Source organism: Rhinoderma darwinii, chromosome 1 (genome assembly GCF_050947455.1).
Source record: "Rhinoderma darwinii isolate aRhiDar2 chromosome 1, aRhiDar2.hap1, whole genome shotgun sequence".
Taxonomy (NCBI): domain Eukaryota; kingdom Metazoa; phylum Chordata; class Amphibia; order Anura; family Rhinodermatidae; genus Rhinoderma; species Rhinoderma darwinii.
This window is the reverse complement of record NC_134687.1, coordinates 284,247,174-284,266,264: the sequence shown is the minus strand read 5'-3', so window position 1 is coordinate 284,266,264 and position 19,091 is coordinate 284,247,174. Positions and strand designations below refer to the sequence as shown.

The 19,091-nt window shown below is 40.6% G+C and overlaps 1 protein-coding gene across 1 annotated transcript in view; it reads left to right on the top strand.

Moving 5' to 3' along the window:
* Positions 1–18,654, top strand: part of COMP (cartilage oligomeric matrix protein) — a 188,456-nt gene extending 169,802 nt beyond the window's left edge. The window contains exons 17-19 of the mRNA XM_075854768.1: positions 4,414–4,586; positions 15,522–15,661; positions 16,482–18,654. Of these exons, the coding sequence (XP_075710883.1) occupies positions 4,414–4,586; positions 15,522–15,661; positions 16,482–16,534 (366 nt within the window). The 3' untranslated portion in view covers positions 16,535–18,654. The remainder of the gene's footprint in view (positions 1–4,413; positions 4,587–15,521; positions 15,662–16,481) is intronic.
* The last annotated feature ends 437 nt before the right edge of the window (positions 18,655–19,091 follow it).

The window sequence follows — 19,091 nt, the reverse complement described above, 5'->3', positions numbered from 1 at the left end:
AGCTTTCCATGAAGGGATCATCACCAAAAAGGAAAGAGGCTTTCTCAATATGCCCTTCCCAAGCATACCCTTTTTATACCATCTCCCAAAGGTGCACAAATCCATAACTAACCCCCCAGGTCGTCCGATCATATCGGGGATCGGGTCCCTTACTAGCAACCTCTCACATTTCATTGATACTCACCTTCAACCTTTAGTAGTCAGTCTTCCATCATACCTTAGGGACTCGACCCAAGTAATCAGAGAACTTCACTCACTTAACATCACCAATTCTATGTACCCCATCAATTTCCTCACAGCTGATGTAACTGCCCTCTATAGCAATATTCCCCACTCCAAAGGTCTAAAGGTCATTAGTTCTGCATTATCTACTAAAACCTGTATGCCAGAGAATCAGATTGCATTTTTAAACAAATGTGTTGACTTTATTTTAAATCATAATTCTTTTACTTTTGATAATAAATTCTACAACCAAATCAAAGGATGCGCCATGGGCTCAAGGTTCGCACCGTCCTATGCTAATTTATACATGGGACAATTTGAAGATCAATATATATACCATGATCACCCCTTCAGAAGTAAAATTCTATTTTATAAACGTTATATCGACGACCTCCTCTTCGTTTGGTTGGGCAATGAGACCGAAGCTTCATCTTTCATTGAGCATCTAAATTTAAATAACTTAGGACTGTCTTTTACATACACTTTTTCCACTTTGTCTATCGACTTTTTAGACCTAACCATTTCATTTGACACCAGAATTAACAAATTTATAACAAAGACACATTTCAAATCTGTTGATGTAAATAGCTACTTAAATTTCAACAGTGCCCACTACCCCCCATGGATTAAAAATGTTCCCTTTGGACAGTTTAGAAGAGTGAGAAAAAATTGCACAACCGACTCCGATTTTACAGAGGAATGTAACCTATTGGAAAAAAGGTTCAGGGAAAAACATTTTCCTTTAAGTTTAATCAAAGGGGCACGTCAGAAAGCTTCTCTATTATCACAATTTTCGTGCATTAAGCAAGATAGAGCAATCGAAAATAAACAGAAATTTAGTAATAATTTTATTACAACTTTTAATAGTGGAAACAAAAAAATCCGAGAGGTCCTTGATAAACATTGGCACATTTTGAGAAATGATCCTTTTTTAAAAACTGAATTACCGGATAGACCCACCATTACCTATCGACGATCAAAATCTCTTAAAAATATTTTAGCACCTAGTAAACTAAAAAATCCCATGGTACCTGTTTCCATTTTGCTTCCTAGAATTTTAGGCTCTTTCAAATGTGGCCGACAGCGATGTATGTGCTGCACCAATATCACTCACAAGACCTCCATTTACACATCCACAATGACTAAAGAATCTTTTAAGATCAATAGCTTTCTGAACTGTGGAAGCTCGTTCGTTATTTATTTGTTGGAATGTCCGTGTCATCTCCAATACATTGGCCGTACTACGCAATGTTTACGGACCAGAATCAATAACCACAGATTCAACATAAATACTGGTTTTTTAAAACATAGTGTCTCTCGACACTTCTCCACTACACATAATAGTCAGTTTAGTAGTTTGCTCATTACACCTATAGAGCAAATTCCGCACAATATCACTAATCGATTCAGCAAACTTAAACAACGCGAAAACTACTGGATTTTTAAAATGAAAACTCTTCAACCTGATGGCCTTAATGATGTCTCTGAGTCCACTTTGGATTAATAATGGCCTTAATTACTAATACAGTATATTCTTATTTTTTCCATTTATTGATTTATGTTTCAGTTCATGATATGACATTATATTATATATTCATGGCTATACTGTTTTTTGACCCGTATTGTCGGTTTAATATATTTGTGCAATTTTATGTTATGTACCATTAATGTTTTATCTTCATCGTTGCTTACTTTAAGTTTCTCTTGCATCATCAGTGGTTCTTTCCGTTATAGACATATTCTTGATTTCTTTGGAATATATTCAGGACATATGCCCTTTGCCATCATCAGTATTAATAGTACATACTGTTAATTATCACTTACTTTCCTTTACATTTGTACATTTCATTATTTAGCCTCTTGTCTCCACATCATTCTTCATCTTTATTATTTCGTTCTTTACCTATTATCATTTACCGGCTGCCGGCTTTAATATCGGCTTTATAGCGTATCATTATACCATACCAGATTCATTTGTTCACAAATTTCGTATAAATTATTCATATACAGTATTGTTACCCCTATTTTCTCAGTAATGCTCACATTTATGTTTTTGCATTCTAAATTTATACATATGACATCCCTTTTCTCTACATTCGTTGAGCCGTTATTTATTTATGTTTTACCGGCATTTGCCGACTCCATTCTTTTGAGTGTATAAGGATTAACTTCCAATTGTCTTTCTGACTTTCCTGATTATCGTGCCAATATACTGCCTATTTATACATTTTACATATTTTATTATTCTTATACTGTTTATAATTGTTTTATATCTTGCATTGACACCAGCACCTATTTATCCGTTTATTTCACGGATAACCCCTCATCTTGTTCTGCATCCCCTGATTTTGTACCACTTGTTTCATTGTTCCTATATTGTTTCCTAGCATATGGACTTTATCTTTCCTTTTTTAACATTTTTATTATTTTGATTATGTTTATTATGTTTTGGTCATTGTTATCTGTCATTTTTTAACCTTTGAACTCTGACGTCACTTGAACGCCCTGCCCCTGTTCACATTGGCGGGTTTTTTCGAACTTCAAGACTCTATTTAAACTGTGATGTCTGTGCTCTCTTTCATGACCTGATGAAGATGCCGGTACGGCATTGAAACGCGTAGTCATAATACCAATAAATTTTATTCAATTATCATCATTTTATCATTGAATTATCATCATCATTCCGAAGTTTTCACTTCGGTCTCATCCGTGTGCAGCAGCGCCCTTGCAGACTCTTTTTTCCAGCTTACCCAGCATAGTATCTGCGGTCGTTCTTCTGGAATCACCGGCCTCGAGTCCCGGCAGCAGCAGCACCTTTCTCTCCATCGCTCAAATTTCATTGCTTCAAGGTAAGCATCACTCTTCTCAACCATCCATTCCCACTTGGGTAACCTGCACCATGTGGCGCCGTGTTTCGCTTTCTCTCACCTGATAATGAATACACATGACAATCCAGCCTGGACGTCATGTGTATTCAGAATCCTGACACTTCTGAATCTTTTCTGTGAGATTCCAGCAAACCAAGCGTAATCTCGCGAGATTACAGAGGTAAACGAGATTTCGTTTCCCTTGCTGGAAATCTCAAAAAATGCAGGAAATGGTGCGGGTTTTTCCGCAGCGGAATGTCTGCTAGTTTTAACGGAAATGCTGCAGAAATATTCTGCCTTAACTTTACTAGTACGGAGTTAAGAAGAAGTTTTTCTAGCCTTTATAATTGATCTATGCCGTTTAAGAGGAAGTTCACACAGCGTTTTCTGTCTGGCAGAAAAAAATCTGCCTCAAAACTACTTCAGGAATTTTGAGGCAGATTTGACAATGGCAGCGTTTTTTTAAGGGTTTTTTTCCTCGTATTTTTTAGCTCTATGAATGTAAGGCAAAAATTACGAGCATGAAACGCCGCAAAAAACGCTCTCCAAATCAGCGCCGGAGGTTGTTTCTGCCTTCCATTGATTTCAACGGGAGGTCAGAGGCGGAAACCGTTCAAAGAAAAAGCATTCCTCTCTTTTTTTTCTTTCCGCGAGTGGCCAAAAGCTGCCTGGGAAGAAAATGTCCCTCGCCCCCTATTAAAATCAATGGGAGGCGATATGGGTTATATCTTGGTGCTGATTCTGACGTGGTTTCTGCATCAAAATCGGCACTAAAAAAACCGCAACGTGAACAACCTCTAAGGGTGCTTATTCCCTTTCTCTGGAACTGAGTTTGAGAGTTGAAAACACTAACATTTCAAATGGAATTCTTATAATTTCTTACTAAGAGAAACAACAGGAGAAAATTAGCGCAGAGAAAACACATGATCTTATTTTTGTAAAAGACCCCATAAATTAAAAGGGTTGTCAGGATAAGAAAACATGGCTGGTTTCCTCCAAACACTGAGCCACACCTGTCCACACGGTTGTATGTGGTATTGCATCTCAGCCCCATTCACTTCAATGGAGCTGAGCAGTAATACCAGACACAACCCATGTACAGATGGGGTGCTGTCTTTTGAAGGAAGCAGCCATGTTTTTCTCAACCTGTCCAATGCTTTTAATTGTTGGCATGATCATTGTTGGGGTAAACATGGACAGTGAGGTGCTATTGAGCATACTAAACAGTATTGTAGGTCCAAATATTTTGAGTTAAGTTTAACCTTTTCTTTAAGAAGTAAAAGTATGTAAAACTATGTAAAAATAATTGACTGTTTTACAATAGGCTGTCAAATCAACAACTGGACCCGGGGAACAGCTCAGGAACTCTTTGTGGCACACGGGTGACTCGGTTAACCAAGTCAAACTGTTATGGAAGGATCCAAGGAATGTAGGATGGAAAGACAAGACATCATACCGCTGGGTCTTGCAACATAGGCCATCAGTAGGATACATCAGGTATATACTCTCTACTAGTGTTTATCAACTCCAGTCCTAAAGTACAACAAACAGGTCGTGATTTCAAGATATCCCATAGAGAGGACACATGTGACAATTTGAAATGCACTAAGTGTGCCCGTAAAACTGGTGGTAGTGTGGTTTGTGGTTTTACCAATGCAGTTTTTACAGGTGAAACAAGTTTTCTGTTATCAATTCTTTATTTAAAGAGTTAACAGTACAAATTGGTTAAGAAATGAAAAACATTTCGGAATGATATCACATAAAAGATATACATGACGTTGACAAATCAGGTTTGAATGTTGAAGGTTAATACATCATTAATACAGCAATCTAAAAAACATTTTTCCTTTTTAGGGAAGATTTGTTAATGCCCTATGGGTAATATTTATATTTATTTATTTTTTTATTAATTAAAACCTTCCTCTGGATCAATAGGGGTAAAAAAAAGTTCTATATTTACTCCCATCCCTTTCCTTTCTCCCATCCTTTGGTTGAACTTGATGGACATATGTATTTTTTCAACTGTACTAGCTATGTAACTATGTATACTAGAAGACGCGCCACGGAGGAGGGAGGCGCTGCTGAGGGACAGTGCAGGAGGAGAAGCAAGAGGAAAAGGTATGGACAGCTGAACAGAACAGGCCGTACAATAGTCTGAAAGGCGATAGGGAGAGGCCTCCATGACCGGGATAGAAGGAAAGGGTTAACATGGTTGGCTTAAGGGGAGGGGGAAAGGGGGGAGTTTAGATAGGAGGGGAGTGGGAGCGGCTAGGGAAATTAAGGGGAGTGGGCAATATTAAGAGAGGCTTCCCGCCGTTTTCACAGCATTCAAGCGAAGGCAAGAGATAGCAGTGTTCTCACCATGTCCCCCTCTGAGCTCGTTTTGATGGAGCAGCTCCGTGCGGCTGCAGCATCTCGAGGACCCGACTAGCTCAGAGAGCAGGTTGCTGCTATCGTCAACGGAGCCCCTTCCTCCCCATCTCTCCCGGCATCGTTAGTTGGGGGCGACGAGACTCCGGCCCCGCTGGAAAGGTGGTACCCACCACTCCAAGCCCGTCGGCAGCGGGTCTTCCCTTTGTTCCAGCGGAACGACGTGGGACGCTTCTTTAACCCCTCAGATTAATCAGGCTGTGGCCTGTAGTGTAGACTGGCTTAGTCCGGATGTCGTCCCGCGAACACGGTGCCGCAGGAGGAGCCCCTCTAGGCACTCTCCAGGCCGGACACCCGGGGGGAACACCTCTTCCCAGGGTGCCAGGCCTGAGAGGAATCCTCGTCCGCGGCGAGGCTCGGCGGAATCGAGGGTCAGGCCTATCCTCCCAGCCACCCCATCTGCTTCTTACCTGACCGGTGTCTCCGCGGCTGCCCTGCATGGCGAGGATCCAGTCAGAGGGCCAGCTGCTGCTGGGGATGATGTTCCTGGGTCCCACGCTACAAGGATGGAATGGCAGTTGAGGTCTGCGGTGTCGATTTTTGCTGGTGTACAGCATGGAGCTGGCACCCTTCTACCTGTCGGGGATGTTTCCGGTTACGGCACTCCAGCCGGACACTGTTCCTTGCTTTTTTTGCTATCTGGATGCGATCAGCGAGGCTTACCGCGCTTATGGAGGTCAGGCTTGGTTAAGGTTCGACAAACAATTTTGTCAGTGGAAAGAGCTGTGTCCCGCTATTAGGTGGGATCAGAAGGATATTGCGCTGTGGCTAAAGGTCACTGCTCCCGTCAAGGCGGCTCAGTCCTTTCTTGGGAGCGGGGTGGCTGGGGGGCACTCGGTGGGCTCAGGATCTAAACTCTGCGTCCAATTTAACAAGGGCCAATGTAAGGGTGTGTTCACATCACCTTTAGTTTCCGCTGATGGGTTCCGTCTGAGGTTTTCGTAGGGTTAACCCCTCAGCCGAAAGTCAAACAGAAACCTTAGCTTCCATTTCCCTCACCATTGAACTCAATGGTGACGGAAACCTAGCTAATGGTTTCTGTCTGTCACCGCTGTGACATGGTTCCGTTGTTTTGGACTGAATCAATAGCGCAGTCGACTGATTCTGCCCGTTGCAGTGAGGTGTCGGCTGTAAAACACAGCTGTCACCCGCTGAGTATGGAGCAAGCTCAACGTGTGAGCCCGCTCCATACTGCCCCTTCTCGGCTACCATGTACATGTACATGTTATGTCATTAAGGGGTTAATGAGGGTGTCTGTCGGAAACTGAACTACACTTTCCTGGGAGTTTTACAGACCACATACACAAAAACAATCATTAACTCTTTATCTCATTCTCATAGTCTGAATGATATAGAGTAAACTACTTAACTCTTCAGTTACTTTCATAAACTCCTCTTTTGTTTATCCTTATATCATTCGGCCTACAGCAGATTCGGATGCCTCACAGAGGTACTTCTACCCCAGCCAGGGTCTTATTCCTAGCAGGGAGGTTTCACCAATCATCTTCACTCCATCCCACCCATCAGAGCACCGGACCCGCATGGTCACCTATTCCATTTGTACGGAGTGTCATTCAGTACTCTTTTGTCTCTTCTGTATAAATTCACAGATCTGGAGTTCTGGCCTGATGGCTGGCCTGTGGGTAACAGTTTTTGCCACTTTAGACATGCATGAAGGCAATTTACTTATGGCCCATACAGCTAATTTTAAGATGAGATATAGCAGCAATAAGACCATAAGCAGCTGGGCATGCCATCCACCTATCCCACTAAACCAGTTAGCTGGCTGTTCTCTCACCAGAAAGTGTCCTCCCACCATAAATTCTCTTTTTCTTGGTGTTCCTGGAGCCACTTATTCCTCATTTCATCAACTATTTGGATCTCTGCTTTAATTTGCATGTTGCCTTTCAGATCTATAAAATGACAACATGTGAGACCTATTACTTGGCACATTCCTCCTTATGCAGCAGTGAGGTAGTCTAGGACTATTATAGCTGACTGGTTACTGGGATTTACAGTACAATATATATTCAAAGCATCAAACATACATTCTATTATATTACCAAACAATTCAGCAAGCTTTTCTATATTATGTGCATTCTTAACTTCTACACCTACAAAGGTCAAACAGTAGCTAATTTTCAATTTAAAACTAGTGGTATCCCTTAACTTAAGTGTTGTCACATTGAGCCTTTTACAATGACGCACCAATGCTCAAAAACATGCCTCACTATTGGAAGAGGGACACTAACATTTGTCCACTTATAGTCCCATTCATCTTTCAAATGTTCATTTAGGGTTGAGACACAGGGTGTCATCACGCAGAGAAACACAACAGTCCAGGCTCCTGCACCTGCTTGCAGTAGCTGTCATGGAACTACGTTGGTTTTTTCCTCGAGTTTTACTCAGCTGGACACGGTAGGGCCTGTCAAACCTTCGCTCGAGGCTTTTCATCACATGTCTTTTGAGGATGACCCAATCTCCGGGTTGTATTGTGTGTGTACTGTCTGTGGAGTTAAGGTCTGGAAGGGAAGAAGATACACGTTTATGCACTTGTAAATGCTTATGTAGGACCCCCAACATACTGGGTAAGGTCCCCATGCATTGCCTGTAACTGCTGAGGAAAGTACAAGCCTGTCTTGGGCACACTTCAAAACAAGATTTCATAGGAGCTAAGGCTCAACTTCCGGTTAGGCGTTATCCGGACTGAGTACAAAGCAAAGGGAAGGCATTTAGTCCAGGGCTTCCCTGTCTCTTCCATTGCCTTTTGTATCCTCATCTTCAGGGTACCATTCATCCTTTCCACCCTACGACTGCTCTGGGGGTGATAGGGAGTGTGGAAAGCCTGCTCTATTTTAAATATAAAGGGAAAAGGAGTGAAGGGTGAGGAATAGCGGTGTAATTAAAACTAGACTTTTATTGTATACATTAAGATATATGCATCTACATGCTTCTATATTTTTATTTTTATTATTTTTATACTTTATGTATGATTAAAAAATTAATAACAGTAGTATGTTAGGTGGATTGTTGTCTATTCCACAGGACAGATGCAGGTAGTCCCCGCTCTATGTTTAAATTGTTTATACCAGCTTACCACATTAGAGTATTAGCTATTATTGTACACAAAGCCTTCTTATTTTGATACAAGTACTCCTATTCATCAATGTCTGTTTGCTTACACATTCTGTTCACTGATGACTGGTCATTCTGTGCAGCGTCTATTTTAGATGCTGTGTAATCCCCAGCATGTGTCCAAGAGAAGGTGGTTGGCCGTGTCCACCACTCCTGTCACCCTCCGGATATATGTATTTATCCACCAGTAAATGCCAGAGATGTATTACTTAATCAGGCTACTAGCTAACCCTTGTGGTAATATTAGCCGCCCCTAGCATACTACTATAGCGTCTGAGTATCTTTCGGCTTCTTTTGGGGGCCAAGGGTGACAGGAGTGGTGGACACGGCCGACCACCTTCTCCTGGTCACATCTCTGAGGATACAATTCTATATTGGAAAGCCTATTCTATCCCCACTGATCCCATGACCTCCTTCATAAGTTCTCCAGTAACATAGGTTGCCCGACACTCTCTATGCTCTCAGGGACCCCATATCTACACACAACTTCACTGAGAATTTTCTTGGCTGTATTATTAGCAGTGGGGGAAGATACTGGCCAGGCTTCAGGCTACCCTGAGAACAGATCTTTGCATATGAGCACATATTCATACCACACCTACCTTGGGTAGTTGTATGTAATCAATCTGCAGTTACTGGCAAGAGCAATGTGACCGTGGTGCACTTTTCACAGGTACCTTTTCTGTTTTTCCTATGGTATGCTGTGCGCATATCATCCAGGCTCCTACAAGCCTAGTGGCGGCATTATTGAATCCAGGGGCAAGCCAATTTGCTAATACCTGGCTGCAAATACTCTCCTTGGAGAGGTGCGTACCGCTGTGCACCAGGTCATCATTTGGTATAGAGACCTGGGAAGACATAACTTAGTCCCTACAGCCCAGAGGCCATCTTCTCTACCTTGTCTACTTGTGCCTGGAGGCCCTTCAACACCTGGAGGTCCACTCCTGTCCCAGGCAGGTGAGTGAATGTGCTAACCCCTCCTTCACCGTCCAGGGGCAGCATTGCAGCCACTTTGGAGGCCTCATCAGCCATTCTATTGCCTACTGCCTCAGGCGTGGTCTCCTTGGTGTGCACTTGCACCTTTATTATGGCTACTTTGGATGATTACCTCATGCATCGTGACTACCGCATATCCTGTCTTGTAGGTGCCTTCATGGTGGAATCTGGAACCATCAACAAAAAGCTCAAAATCTGGGTTACTTATTGGTGTCTCATACACATTTTGTAGACCTCCCAGCTCTGAGTTCATGAAGTCGACACAATTGTGCGGTGTTTCATTGGGATGTAACTGATCAATCTCGTCACTACTTCCGCAGGGACCAAAAGAGGGGAGTAATGTAGCTGAACATGAATGTATAGGTAAAGTTGGGTGGGGTGACCAAGGCAAACTCATACTTGGTGAGGCGGGCATGAAGACAGGTGTTTGGTCTGGACCTGGTGCAGGATAGCATTGACGCTATGAGGGATCATGAGTATTAGAGGGTGTACAATACACCAATACAAAATTCACTGCTTTCTGGACTAACTTCAAGACAACTGCTACGGCTTGTACACAGGAAGGCGCACCTCAGATCATTGCGTCCAATCTCACAGATAGGTAAGTTTGAGTCTCTGTTTGCCTCCATGCTTTTGCGTGAGGACGCCATGTGCGTGGCCCCCATTTTCATGGCAAAACATATAGAATGGAAGCTCATAATTGGGTAATCCTAAAGCAGGAGCTTCTTGCAGTAGTAAGACTAATCAGTGAAAACATGTGAGAGCCTCATCCGGCAATTGGAATGGCTCGAGGGGTAGACAGTCATACAGGGGCTGTAGGAAGCTGGATGCCCCTGGTATCCACTCCCTACAGTATCCCACCAGTCCCAGAAAAGCACGGAGTTGTCTGGGAGTGGCTGGGACAGGAGTGTCTCGTATTGCTACCACTCTATCTGAGGACAAATGTTTTGCCTTCTGGGATATGCAATGGCCTAGAAAAGTGACTTTCTCCTGACAAAATAAATGTGTACCTCTGTCCCTTTCAAGCACCTCAGGTACACATACCTATACACCATTTCATTAAGGCATTGGTGGTTACCACGGCATATCCAATTTTGTATCTTGATGATATCTGGATCAACCTATAAAACACTCAAGATATGCATTAGGAATTGGGTCTGTACATATGTTTTCAAGACCCCATGTCTTACCCTTTATTAATTTTAAGCAATCATGGGGAGAGTCAGAATTTTCAATATCTGTATGTTCTATCTGTATTTTAATTCTCTTCCTCAAATTCATTTTGAACCAGCTGAAGCAATGTAGCTGGTTTCAAGACACTACAACGTTAGATAATAACATGTGAAAATGCAAGGAGGAAGACATCATACTTAGTGAGTCTAGTCTAGAGCCACCAGTGATGAAGACACCTCATCCCTGGGGCTGCATTTCCAGCAGTCCACATTTGTAATCTATCTTACATGCAGACGAATACTGGGTCTGAGCTTGTTGTAGTATTTCAGCGTGTAGGACCATGATGAGATCATAGTTGAAACAATATCAATAGCTTAGTCCTTCAGTCACAAGAGAGAGCACCTTTCAGTATTGTGTGTTTCTGAGGGTGGCACGAAGAACAGCAGTGTGTGGACATAAGACACAATTACCGTTCACATTCCTTCTGACAATCCCACATACTCTAATCAGCTGCCTCTTGCCTCCCCACCCCCTCCTCTCAGACCCATTTTTGTAGAACTATGAGTCTCGGCAAGATAAAATGCTGAAAGAAACTTCGACTCTGCTGTATTTATAATTCTAAAACCTAACTTTACACAGCTAACTTAGTTATTTAAACCTTATTGATAAGGTACGTTAAAAAGCCAGCCTATACACAGCCTTGTACTCTTGTTCAGTATTCTAGGGCTTTTTTACACACTCTAAAATAACTAACAGTTCAAATAGTTCAGTAGATACACAAAATCTTCTCAATCTGAATCGAGACAAACGTCACACATTATGCAGTACAGCTAATTCTAGGAGTGAGAGAGCATCCAGTATAGATCTAAAATCCATCTTATACTGTGGCCACTTGGTCTCCCAGCCCATCAGACATGCAATACCTGCTCAATTGGTAAGCTTTACTACACTTTTCCTTTGTTTTCTATAGTTTTGTTTTCCTTACATTGGGAAGAGATTTCCCACATTTGTCAGTCCATTCTCATTTGCACCAGTCTGCTCCCCAGATGCGTCTTTGACACACACACTATATACATGTCTAAATCATACTTCTCATCATAATGCACATTACTCACTGAAATGTGCCTTGCTGTATTAGTTTTCATCATCACTAGTACAGCCACTCTTCTTGTCAAAATCTATGCCTGCATACACATATTATTCATAACAACTTCCTTGTAACCACCTTCTTCAACATTCACTGACAAAGCTCTGCTTTTCATTCTTGTTCTATGAATGTTTTCCATCTTGAATGAGCTAAACAACCTCCCTTTGACATTCCTGCTCATTTTAACATTATGTCACAACCTTCTACCACCTTCTTTCCTTCTCTACTGGCAACTAATATCAATTGCTAGATGTCCACCATCCCTCGGACGGGGTTTACTTGAAGAACTACCCATTTGAAGTTCTTCTTATTACCAGCTCCCAGAACTGGTAATTCTATTCTAGTCTGTACTTTTTATAGTCTTTTCAGTCTCTCTAAAACAGCAAGGTGGTAGGATATCTCTACTGGCCACTATATCAACCACTATATGACCACCATCCCCCAGGCAGTGTTTACTTGAAGAACTACCCTTTTGGAGTTCTTCTACTACCAGTTCCAATAACTTGGAATTAATGTCACTTTCTAGCCAGTCCTTTTCCTTTTCTCTGGTCTCCATAGATAATTATCATCAAACACAGTACAAACAGATAAAAACTACCTCCAAAGAAGACAAATGCAGACACACACTGTCAAGGGTGAGAAGAAGCAAATTGTGATCACAGGCTGTCACATTCATACTGTTCTGCAGGCTGGAGTCTGGACCCAGCTTGGGACAGTCCACCGGCTAATGCCACAGGCACGAGCGATGGGTGAAACTGTTTGTAAGAATCAAGGGTTCTTATTTACCGTGGGTTTGTAGTTTCACTGATTCTTCCGCATCTGGTTAAACGGGCCCGTTTTGGGTCCCAGATTTCAGCGCCAATGAAATGTCAGCATAGCATGGTTGTGGCAGAGCTAAAGGTACTCTAAGGGTATGTGCACACACACTAATTACGTCCGTAATTGACGGACGTATTTTGGCCGCAAGTCCCGGACCGAACTCAGTGCAGGGAGCCGGGCTCCTAGCATAATAGTTATGTACGATGCTAGGAGTCCCTGCCTCGCTGCAGGACAACTGTCCCGTACTGAAAACATGATTACAGTACGGGACAGTTGTCCTGCAGAGAGGCAGGGACTCCTAGCATCGTACATAACTATGATGCTAGGAGCCCGGCTCCCTGCACTGAGTTCGGTTAGGGACATCCGGCCGAAATACGTCCGTCAATTACGGACGTAATTAGTGTGTGTGCACATACCCTAAGAATCCAGCCTCGGAGCTCAAATCAGATAATGATGCATCGGAGAGATTCAAACAGACAAGTATTTCAGTATCTCATGAGGCATTCTCTGTAGTATGATGCCCTGTGCCATTTATTTATACAGGACAGGATGCCAAAGAGAGAACATACAAAAGCTAATAGAAAACACACCTGATTACAAGTATAGCCTCATTGCAGAGGTAGATTAACCAATTAGGTTTAAGATCACTTATGGTATATACATACATGTTGATTAAACAAAGAGGGAGCCTGTCGGAAAACGTCCTGTGCCCCCAGCTTTGGAAATAAAACAAGTTAAACTGAACTTTAAACTTTCCTGGGGGTTTTACAGACCATGTACACAAAAAGAATCATTAATTCTTTATTTCATTCTCATAGTCCGAATGACACAGGGTAAACTACTTAACCCAGCGGTTACTTTCATAGGGGTTTCACAGAGTTCACATTTGGGCCTTGTTTGCACAGTGCAGAATTGCTGCAGATTTTCAATGTATTTTTTAAGCCAAAACCAGGAACGGAACCTAAACAGAAGAAATATATAAAGAAAGGCCTTATAAGTCTGCTCCTGGACCAAATTCTGGTTTTGGTTTAGAAAAATGCATGCAAAATCTGCAGCAAATCTGCACTGTGTGAACAAGGCCTTTGGATGGATTTACACACGGCAGATTGTGTTGCAGAAAGTTCTGTGACTGAAAATCGGTTCCAAGTAGCTGAATGTGGTTGTTTCTGTAACAAGCAGATGGATTTCTGCAAGTTCCAATCATATGAATAAAAAAGTGATTTTCAGTCACAGAAATTTCTGAAACAAAATCTGTTGTGTGTGAATCCACCTTTAACATTTGTTCGACATCTGGTGTAATGTGAATACCAAAATATGTCAAGCACACCCTTGCCTATTGAAAATAATATTCTTGTTTAATCCTTTCTTGTTGCTGCTCCAACAGATGTTTACTTTATATAGTTTTTGCTTGTGGTTTTAAAGTTATGGCTGATCAGTGTATATATGAAGCTGCTTAAATAGCAATTTTAAACTATACTCTAATTAGGTCATGTTCAGACATAACGGACAATTTCTGCTGTAGATTTTGCTTCAAATTCGCAGCAATTACACAACGAATCTGTAGCAAAATTTGCACATTTGACAGTTAATGTAGACGTGGCAGATATCACAGCAGATTTGCCGCAGATTTAAGCCTTTGCATTGCAAAGGCTGAAATCTGCAGTGAAAATCCGCTGCTTCTCCGCAACAGACTATGCATGCTGTGGAGTGTAAATTCCACACCGCAGCATAAATTCTGCACTGTTATTTTCCGCAACGTCTAAACTAAGTTAGCTAAAAAAAACTATAGAAACCAAAGAAAAAAAGGCTGCTGCGGATTTCCACTGCGGTCTTTCCGCAGTGGAGTTCCGCCACGCCTGAATGTGCCCTTCGGGTAAATGTTTAGATTAGGAATGATAGCAGTACAGCTTTTTACTCTGACCAGCTAATAGATCAGGGTTAAAGTACTGTTTGGTTAAGTGGGCAGCACCAATTCTAGTGTACAGAGACCATGAGCGTGGAGACGTTTTGCTATTCTTCCAAATATTATTCCCAGTCCAGCCTTGTTATTGGGGATAGACCATAGGACAGAAGTGATCTCTTCAGATATAATTGGACCAACCAATTTATTTATTTTTTCTTTCAATGATCGAGTGGGTAAATGTAAGTTCAATAAAAATGCATCTGTTAGAGAACAGAAAAAGGCAATACACTGCAATACATAATTATTGTACTGTATTGCATGAGCAATCCATCGATCGGATGATAAAATCCACAAGGAGGACTAAAAAAAAGTCTTATAACAAGTTTGATAAAATTTGTTAAAATATAAAACATAAAAATAAGTAAAAGTAAAAAAAAATCACATCTTTCACATAAAAAATGTAAACAATAAAAAAACTAATATAATTGGGATTGCGTTATCCATAACTAATATAATATCACTTCCACATAATATCACCACAGTAAAAAAATAAAAGAATACACAATGCAGGATTTGCTATTTTTTGGTCATCTCGCTTTCCCATAAAAATGGAAAAAAGTCATCAAAAACGGTGTACCCCAACATTTTCACACACAATCTGTTCAGATGGGGGAGCATTCTGAAACTAACATGCAGGCAGCATTACATTTTAACTGCACTATCCAGGCAGATTGTTCACCAGGTTATAGGTTGTTTTATGACTATCACGTAGCCTACACCCTGCAACTTTGGCTTACACTTTAATCACATAGGTGGCATTGTTTTCCAGGGTAAAGTTTTTTGAAGGTCCAGAATTAGTAGCAGATTCTGGGGTTATACTGGACACCACGATGAGGGGTGGACGTCTTGGAGTTTTTTGTTTCTCCCAGGAAAACATCATTTGGTCTAACCTAAAATATCGTTGTAATGGTGAGTTTCCCTTTGTTTTTGTCAAACAGAAAATATTAATTTAGAAATTTTACTATGTAACAGGTGAGATAATGAGCCATAAATTTATATTAACTTCTGTAAAATTTGTTTATTAAAGTCATGAATTCTTAGGTTTATAAAGCTACTGAGAACTCAACATATTGTAATAACTGAAGAAATAGACGTTTCAACGCGGTCCCTGCTGTTCTCTCTCTTGTCCACTTGTCAAGCGAGAAAACAGCAGGGACCGCGCATACGTGTACCTGGCTGTATAACAGAAAAGCCCATACACGGCACATCACTAGTGAAAATTGTTTGTGAGGCTGAAATTGTCGTGATATGAAATATTCTAATATTCATTGTCCTGATTCTGCCTCTAACCATTGAATGGAGGAAGTCACTGTGGTAGAGCATTCAATGTGCCTACGCCGTTTTACTGGCGTAAAATATATGGCTTTTATGTCGATGGTCATATTTATGTCAGAATAAGTGGACAGGGCTTCAGAATCGTACCCCATGCAAGACACTTACGTTTTTTCTGCCATTTTTGATTAGAGAAGTGGCAGAAATCATCGCCAGGTCAAACCTGGCATTATTTGAAAACTGCTCTATACTATTAAACAAGGCACGGCTTATGTACCACCCCCTTCCAATTGTAGCCTCTGAGCATGATTTTATTATTTTATAGTACCCATTTAGAAGTGATGAAAAATTTATGTTAAATTTACTTAGGTGAATCATATCCATCATTTTAATACCCTATATACTGCTAATTATTTGGTAAACACTGCTAAAATCTTTCCTATTTTCTATTTTTCAGATACCATACCAAATGACTATGAGACATTTAAAGATCAGAGGAGTAAAGCTTGAAGTTGGAAACCACTTTGCGTGATTCACAGTCTTTAAGCATACATTTACAGTGCAGTTTCTTCTAATACAGTTTGCATATGTTCACTTGCCTGAAATGCTCAGTTAAATTAATGTGCACGTGTGGTAGGAGAAATGAAAGCTAAAAATAGAGTCACACATTTATCACGCAGTTTACAACGCCGGACAAATTTGCGTAAAAATTTGTGACCTTTTTTCTCTTCACTCGTCAAAGAAAAGTGTATGTCATTTTCACGGTGATGAAGTTTTATTCAAATTTATTACGTATGAAGCTTGAAAACGGCCCACATTTTGTTCTCATGCCTCTCGGGCAGTGCAAAATGTGCCAAATTCATTAAGAGGCCTGCGCCTTTTAATAAATTTGGCACAAATTACTCCAACCATCTCTTTTACTATGACTGATGTAAGATACGCAAGTCTTAGTAAATATGGACCTAGAGTTCTTGTTCTATGCCTTGATGAGGATGATTACATATTAATCTACGGAGAAAAATTTGTGACCTTTTTTCTCCTCACTCGTCAAAGAAAAGTGTATGTCATTTTCACGGTGATGAAGTTTTATTCAAATTTATTAAGTATGAAGCTTGAAAACGGCCCACATTTTGTTCTCATGCCTCTCGGGCAGTGCAAAATGTGCCAAATTCATTAAGAGGCCTGCGCCTTTTAATAAATTTGCCACAAATTACTCCAACCATCTCTTTTACTATGACTGATGTAAGATACGCAAGTCTTAGTAAATATGGACCTAGAGTTCTTGTTCTATGCCTTGATGAGGATGATTACATATTAATCTACGGAGAAATTATAACTAATCTATGGCATCACTTTAAACCATTGTTTAGATTTAAGAACATAATTTCCCTTTGTTGCAGCTGTCAGATATACTTTGTAGAGCAGTGTTCCTTAACCAGGGCCATCAGGAGCTACATGTGCCCCTCGAGCCCCCTGAATATGGCTCCCAAGTGGATGGCAGCCCTAAATACTAGTGTGCCTTAGTGGCAATATAAATGTCATAGTATTACTAAAACATGGCACTAGGGTCAAAACCGTATATCTGGTAACTAACACTAGGGTAAGATCCATATGACTCGGTCATATCTTTTAAAATTTGTTTCCCTTTTAATATTTAACATCACCTGTCATATTTGAAAGTAGCTGAAGAAAAAAAAAACATTGGGAGCCTTTTCTGGATGAGGGTGCAATCTATAATTCCAACTATTATCTCTCACTGGAGTAAACTTTCAGTTTTGTGAATCTTTTATCCAAAATATAAACCAGAAGGTTATTTTTTTTGTATTCTGTTGTCTTTTGAAAAAGTCCTGTAAGATCAGGGAGATAACAGCAGAAAGTAGAATGAGTTCATTGCTTCCCATGTATGTGCCCAGTGATTGCCTAGACCTTTACTTCGGAGCTGGTGTTATATCTAAGGTGTACTGGCCTTGCTTATTGATATTACCATGACACATCATGTCAATCATTCATGAAAATATCTACCCTTTTTAGTGTGTAGATGACAGCTCTGTGTAACTTTATGATCAGTAAATACTGCACAGAGGGGCACCCGCATTTGCGGACCATGCTTACAGTAATAAGTATAGGAGCACAGTCCGTAAATGCGAAAAATAGGAGATGTCCTATTTTTTGCGGCTCATTTCTACGGCCTGGACACATGCCCGTAAATATATATAAAGGTGTCCGTAGCCAATAAAAATGAATGTGTCAGTATTTTATCCGCAATTATGGATCCGTAATTGCAGATGAAAACTATGGACGTGTGCATGGGGCCTAACTGTTATGTGGTAAACTGCTCATGATCTCCAAAATACTTTCTGTATGTTTTCGTTGGATTTTCTTTTTCATTCTGATAAACAAAGTATAAAAAGAATTATTGTGATACAATACTCTACGTAAGCCTCTTATTCATTGGATTTCATTTCGGAATATTCAAGGTCTATGAATAACAGACTTGTCTCTTAGTTACAATGTTAGACCTTTACGCATAGAGAGGTTGAAACTACTGTTCTACAACATCTTGTACTTTTTATTCAAAACACGATAGGTCTTGACTATATTTTTTGGTCATTTTTACATATATCTTTGAGCGATTACTTGATGTGAAGAAATACATATATCTTTTTGCAATAAATGCTTTTATGAGAAATCTTTGCTTTCTACTGTTTTATGTTACACATATTTACTTGTAATTTACACATACAGTGAAACCTCTCAAAAGACCAAAAGACTAACTCTTTGAGAAGACCAGCCCTGATCTGCGGCAGTTTTGTTTGGTTACATATTCTATTTCCTTAAAGTTATATTTTCCCTCTTCTTTGAGAGGATCATCCTTATAAAAGATCATTTTTCAGTGCAATTTTTGGCGGTGGTCTCAAACAGCTTTCATTGTACCACACAACACACACAGTATATAGTTAACCAGTGTTTTTTACATTTGTTCTGACAACTAGTATTGATTTTATGTTCTGAAAAGATTGCATTGTGAAGTGGAGTTGTTGCCCATAGTAACCAGTCAGATTCGTCC